Genomic DNA, 6,887 nt, shown 5'->3' on the forward strand with positions numbered 1-6,887 from the left:
TGCAGAGGTGACGGTGACAGGAACCTAACAGAACCACAGTACCGCCACTCAAAGAGCACCACCATGGTTTCGCAGTGCGAGCCGTCCCGTGAGTCCCATTTGCTCTTTCCCCGTGTACGCAGTTCTTTGTGCTGGAGACACACAGGAAACGCGCTCCGCCTCCTTCCCTCTCCTCTCTCCACCCAAACCCCTCCCACCCTCCCCGAAATCTGCGCCCCCACCCGGGCGAGGGGCTCGGGCGTCAGGACACCTCGATGATCTCCATGCTCCCGGAGAAGCTGGACTGCTTGCCGATCTTGCCGAGCTCCTCGCGGGAGCGCGACTCCGACATGCCCTCCTCGAACTCCATCTGGCAGCTGCGGCGGTTGAACTGTTTGTCGGAGGCCCCGCCCCCGCTGGGCGTGTCCTCGTGCCAGCTGCCCCGGCCGTCCCGCCTCTCCTGGGGCTTCTCCCGGAGCCGCACCCCCCCCTCGCGGCCGCCCGCCCGCCCCGCGCAGCCGAACGCCACGTAGGCGGGGCCGCTCCCGAAACGCACCGCCCCGCCGCCGGGGGAGGGGTCCACGCCGTAGAACCAGGGCGCCTCCCCGGTGGGCGTGCTGGGGGTGCTGGCCTGCGCCGGGTCCCTGTGCTTGGTCCACACCGCCCCCGTGCCCACGCCCACGCCGGGCAGTGCCAGCAGGAGAGAGGCCTTCAGGTTATCGTCCAGGCTGGGGCTCTTGCGCACGCCCCCGTCCCCGCAGCCGAGGCCGAGCGGGTGGGTGGGGGAGACGCTGCCCGGGGACTTCCCTTTCCTCCTCTGCCGCGCGCGGGTCTCCCCCAGCGAGCCCGGCGACTCCGCGGAGCCCGGGCTGTCGGCCCGCCGGGCCCCTGGGCTGTCCAGCCGGCACAGCTTGGGCACGTCCTCGGGCTCCGCGTCGGCGGGCGTGAGCGCCAGGCTGGGCGGCGCCGGGGGGCAGCCGGCGGGGGCGTAGGCGGACCGGATGTCCAGGGAGAAGGAGCGCTTGAGGCGGTTGGTGTCCTGGATGCGCTCGGCCGACAGGTGCAGCCCGCTGAAGCCCTGCTGCAGAGAGGAGGGCGAGGCCGGCTTCAGCTCCGCCTCCTGAGGCTCCGCCTCCCGCAGGCCGGTGTCCGCCGCCTTCGGCTCCGCCTCCTCCTCCTCGCCGCGGCCCCCCGCCGACAGAGCCTTCCTCACGCGCAGGCCCTTCTCAAACTCCAGCAGCTGGCCCAGGAAGTTGAAGTTGGGCGAGATGGAGGGGCGGCGGTCCTTCACGAACCTGGGGAGACACACACGTCTCAGAACCGCTGCTTCTGCAACTGGCACATCAGGCCTTGCACGTAATATGTGAACGCCAGCTTTTGACGAAGGAAATCTGATATTATTTACTTATTTAGAGAAAGCAGCGTTTGCATTACTTCTGAGGGAAAAAAAATGTAAAGATCTAATCAAAAGCCTTAGCAATTTATAATACATTGATAAATGGGCCTTTTACATGACACTGGCAATACAACAATCTTGAAGTTCAGGAAGAAGGCCCAGTTAAATGTGGTGCAGTCACCTGTAGGCGTCATCGGATGACAGGCCCATGGTCTTCATGATGTAAGCGATGGCGATGGTGGCTGAGCGAGATATTCCTGCCAGGCAGTGTACGATAACTCGGCAGTTTGACACCTTAGCCTTGTCTGGAAGGGAGGAGTACAGAGTGTTAGCATGCAGGGACGGCTGAGACAAGCTCTGTCACAAAAGACATGCAGAACCAACTTCTAACTTTGACCTCCCAAAGTCAAGTCTGCATTGTGCTCTATTGAAGGTCTATACAGGAGCTGGCTAACTGTCCTTCTGGGCAGAGGCTGATGTTCAAACCGGTGACCCAAAAATGAGAATAAACGAGGGGGAAAACGGATGATACTGCAGGCCGGTTGGGGGAGCTATGGTCAGGCCCAATTTCGGTCACAGAATGTAGGTAGGTCTCAACGAGCCTCCTTACCGATGAAGTCGTTGGTCTTCTCCAGCCAGGGCAGCAGCTTCTCGCAGTAGTTGTCGTTGACGGGGATGCGCATGAAGTGGCTCTCGCAGATAAAGTCGGGCTTGGGGCAGGTGTTGCTGGCGTTGAGCACATAGGTGATGCCACTCTGGGCCATCAGGTCCTGGGTTGGAGAGAGACAGCAATGCAATGCATCAGCATCGTTTTATGAGAACGTAAGAATGCCCGATGACAAGAACAGCCCATTTGGAAAGTGACTCTAGCTGCTGTCAAGTGTATCAAGCCTGTGTCAAGCCTGGGCTTGAACGCCCCTGGGATATCTGGCCCACTGCATGACCTGGCAAGCTGTTCTATGCAATTACCTTTGAGAAGAAATACTTCAGTACATCATGCAACATGCACCTTTCACAAATATCCACCTGGAGTATGTGACCTTGTTCAAGTTAAAAAGTGCATTGAAGCCTCAACTTGAAAACTACTGTAGTCCACTTCAGCAAACCCTTGAAAAATGTTTAAACCATTATCAAATCCCTCTTTTGGTCTGTTTTTGAAAAGCTTTTCACACATACTTTCACCAAAGGAGAAAACGTGGTGATGAATGATGAATGCTGACAGTTTTCATTTCGAAACAGGCATACCCCACACCCATGCTGTCAGGACCACCCCAGAGTTGGGGGGGGGGGGGGGGGGGGTGATGGGCACAGTGCAGGGAGACAGCGCTGGGCTTATCTGATCCAAGTCAGACCCAGGTATGTGTTAAGGGGGTGGCAGGTTGTGATGACACAGTGATAAAATGCTTAACACTGCAGCCTGTTGTCACCTTAACAGGGCTGGTATTTAGAACGCTCACATCAAAGACGCCCCCGTCGTGGTATGCACGCTATGCTCTCCCGGTGACCTCAGCGAATTCCACACATGCACACGATGTCTCTACCTGCCAACTGCTGGGCGCGCAGACGCAAGACGGAGGAGCGCCCGCTAAACCTGGGAACGAACCCGTCTGAAGAGCCCTGCTCACCTGGCAGGCACACGGCCGCCTCACGCTGAATAAATGCACTTTATTCTCCCAGCCAGTTTATTTTCAAAAGTAAGGCCACGTTGCGGAATTAACAAGTTAACACCTGGGCTAACACCCACAGTCCTCAACCCAACCTGCCCAGTAAACTGCGTTAGGAAGCAATATTGGTCTAATTTAGTAACAATGGCTGGGCCGGGTCCAGATGGCAGGATTAATAATGTGCCACACATGGAGCAGGGAGAGGAAGTGGGGGAGTGAGAAAAACAGTCTTGCCGGCTCAAGCCAATGTCTTCTGGTTTGCCTGTTGCATCCCCCGGTGATGCCTTGTATTAAAAGGTTCCAGATCATCCTCAGGCCTACCGAATGTATACAGTCATTTTTTCCACGCTTTAGCACCCATAAGGCAAGTAATTACACTTTTACTAGACGCTCAGATGTACAGAGCACAACCTCTCCTGCACCAGAAACCTCAGGAGGATGAGTGACTGCAGAAAAACTGCCTGTCTCGTTTTAGTCTTGTAAAAAAAAAGATTCTGTCAAGTAGAAAATATTAGCCTGTTTAAGTTATTTACATCTTATTTAGCAACAAATGAACAATAGAATAGTATTAGTAATAGAAATAAGATTTTATGTAAGACTATCTAAATATAAGACTAAAATACTTGCTAAATACTTGCCATTTTTTGTAGTGTAAACACAGTACTGAGAGGGGAGTGGAGAGCCAGTGAGTGCGTCAGTGTGGAGACAGACTGAGAAACTGTGTCAATTCCTCAGTTTTTACATCAAGCCGCTAACCCCAGTGCAGCGAGCACAGTCGACACAGATATAGCCTGGACTGCCTCTCACCTTATTCAGCACATCCTTCTGGGAGCCCAGGTAGAGATGGGGCAGGATACGGGTGGGGCCCACATTGGCCACGGGCAGGCAGGGCTGGGAGAGGCTCATGGGAAGGATGGTGGCCGGCTTGCCCTCGCACAGGCCTGGGAAACAGGAAGAGAAGGCCGCAAACCCCCCTGTGGAGCAAACAGAGGCAACATGCTGTCAATTACTGTGGAGAGGGGAGGCCTCAGCTTACACATACAAACACTCAGAGTGACCTAACACAGAAACACTCCTAACTACACTGAGCATCGACACACAAGCCCTGCTCGCTAAACACAAACACTCAAACGCGAAACCGCAACATTTCAACCACATTCTAACAGGCACCTAACAAGCAATATGCTCCAGCTCACAACCAATAAGCCTTTTCCATTACTTTTTCTGGTTTTTCCTTTCAAATCCCACTGCGAGTAAACGTTTTCCAGCAGGAATGTCACCGTGTGGACTTAGGGAGATTGTGACAACCATTACATTGTGTGACACAGAGAGGCACTGTCAGTAAATGCTGTGAAGCCATGTTCAGCTGATTAGCATTAACTGTGTGTGTCACTCAGGTGTAATATGTGCTAAAAACAGCTCAGGGAACACTGAACTGATGAGAGCAAAGATTCAGACACACTGAACTGATGAGAGCAAAGATTCAGACACACTGAAGTGAATTGGAGATTCAGACATACTGGAGTGAACTGGAGATTCAGACATATTGAAGTGAACTGAAGATTCAGACACACTGGAGAGAACTGATTCAGACACACTGGAGTGAACTAGAGATTCAGACACACTGGAGTGAACTGGAGATTCAGACACACTGGAGAGAACTGGAGATTCAGACACACTGGAGAGAACTGGAGTTTCAGACACACTGGAGAGAACTGGAGATTCTCACACACCAGAATAAACTGAAAGGGAAATCCTGCTGATTCAAACCTGCTCAAGACTTCACCACCCTTCCCAAGAGGGCCGTGCCCATCCCTGCTAAGGCGCTAACATCCTGTCCACTACACTGTCCAAAGTGCAACAGGCCCACGATGCCACTCGCTCAGAGCCGTACGCTGTGCGGTTTACACCACGCCCTTTCACACAGGTTAGGAGCGTTCAGCGTGGCTGCAGAAAGGCCAGGCTCTGTATTCACACATTTTGAGAATGAGTGTGAGAAGCAGCAGGGAGCTGTGAAAGGGGGAGCGCTGGCCCTTTAAACAGAAGCGGATCGTGTTGCAGTCTGTTTCTCTGGGTCTGTTTCCTGCATGACCTCATCTCCGCTCCTGGACAATTGCATCAGGGAGAGAACATGAAGCAGGACACAGGTGCAGCAGTTCTGCAGAGTCCTCCCACACACACACACACACACACAAACACACATACGTGGGTGTGCACAGACATGCATGGGCACACACACACACCCACACACATGCACACAGGCAAATGAACACAAACAGTCCAGATACACACAGAAGCATGCATGCATGTACATAGACACACACACACACACACACACACACACACATACTAAATGCAAGCTAATGCAAAGCACATATAAAATACAGAGTCTTAAAAAACACCAGCCGAGTGACCTGTGCTTGCCAGGGATAACGTAAAGGAAAACACGAGCAACTCAGATCCTTTCAGAACCTAATCTCAAATCAGCTTCTCAGATCTGGGACACATTAGCCGTGCTGCCAAGTAAGGCAGGCCATTGGAGCGATGACATCATCCCGGATTACAGCTCAACCTTGGGCCGCGCGTCTGGGAGACACTGAGCGCATGAGAAAAGAGCTGGGCTCGGCCTGAATAGAGCAGCACAGAGACAGAGCCGGCCGGCGGGTGAATATAATTAACCAGGGATGAAAGACCTGACCAGCTAGGGCCAAATAGAAATGCATGAGCTAAGAGAGAGAGAGAGAAAGAAAGAGAGAGAGAGAGATAAAAAGAAAGGCTAAAAGAAAGGAGGAGGAAAATAAAGAAACCAGAAAAACAGAAAAGGCATTTTACGTGCTGTGGTTAAGTCAGCATGTTGCTCTGTGCACCTGCCTGGCGACCAACCCACCAGCCTACCCCCCTGCCCTCCTGTCTGCCTCCAGCTGTCCCCATCAGACCCCCCCCCCCCATGCCTTCTCTTCTACCCCCATCCCAAATCTACTGCCTGTCTGAGAGAAGACACCCAGGCCCAGCTAGCCCCAGCACCCCAGCCTCTGCCCCTGCCCTGCACCATTCTGAGGAGTCATCACTGGGGCACGCGTGTCACCCACTGCCCAGGCTTCGGCCTGCACCCACGGAGAGTGTATAGCCTCGCCTTGCTGAAACATATAAGCTTACGGTACGTGGTAGAAATGCTTTAGTTTAGCCTAGCTTTGCTGAAAAACATACAGTAGGCTATGCGGTAAATAATTTAATTTAGCCTAGCCTTGCAGAAGCACATAAAGTATGTTGTATAAATGCTTTCATTTAGCCTAGCCTTGCTGAAACACACAGTAGGCTATGTGGGTTAAATGCTTTAATTTAGCCTAGCCTTGCTGAAACACACAGTAGGCTATGTGGGTTAAATGCTTTAATTTAGCCTAGCCTTGCTGAAACACACAGTAGGCTATGTGGGATAAATGCTTTAGTTTAGCCTAGCCTTGCTGAAACACATAGCCAACAGTAGGATACGTGGTAAATGCTTTCATTTAGCCTCACCGATTCCTCTCATTATTTCAAGATGGAAGCCAGTGATAAGAGCTGTGGTTGGGTGTAATGAGGACATGGGTTTGGTGAGGCAGGTGTTGCGCTCAGTGAAACGCCCTGTGAGGTAATGGCTTAAGACAGCACAGTCTGTCATCAGGGACTCCAGAGGACCCATGAATTAGACAAAGAGGAGTCTGCCCTCGTGGATTAATGAGTCAGTTTGTGTCATGAGAAATCATCATAATGACTTGCTCCAAAAGTCCCTGTGCAGGCTGTGTTCTTCTGAAACCCAGAGGCAGGTAACCGTCAGTTGTTTTAGGCGTCTGAGGGATTGGCCTGGCCTC

General features: G+C 52.8%; 1 protein-coding gene across 4 annotated transcripts in view; it reads right to left on the reverse strand.

Moving 5' to 3' along the window:
• Positions 1 to 217: 217 nt before the first annotated feature.
• LOC133131233 (dual specificity protein phosphatase 8-like) overlaps positions 218 to 6,887 on the reverse strand; it is a 53,112-nt gene continuing 46,442 nt past the window's right edge. For 3 of the 4 annotated variants that reach the window (XM_061246486.1, XM_061246489.1, XM_061246488.1), the window contains 4 exons: positions 3,847 to 4,013; positions 1,986 to 2,145; positions 1,557 to 1,680; positions 218 to 1,274 (listed from right to left, as the gene is read on the reverse strand). In XM_061246486.1, coding sequence (XP_061102470.1) covers positions 242 to 1,274; positions 1,557 to 1,680; positions 1,986 to 2,145; positions 3,847 to 4,013 — 1,484 coding nt within the window. In that variant the 3' untranslated portion in view covers positions 218 to 241. Of the gene's footprint in view, positions 1,275 to 1,556; positions 1,681 to 1,985; positions 2,146 to 3,846; positions 4,014 to 6,555; positions 6,777 to 6,887 lie in introns of those variants that run through there. The other variant, XM_061246487.1, reaches the window with a different exon arrangement.

Source organism: Conger conger, chromosome 6 (genome assembly GCF_963514075.1).
Source record: "Conger conger chromosome 6, fConCon1.1, whole genome shotgun sequence".
NCBI lineage: Eukaryota > Metazoa > Chordata > Actinopteri > Anguilliformes > Congridae > Conger > Conger conger.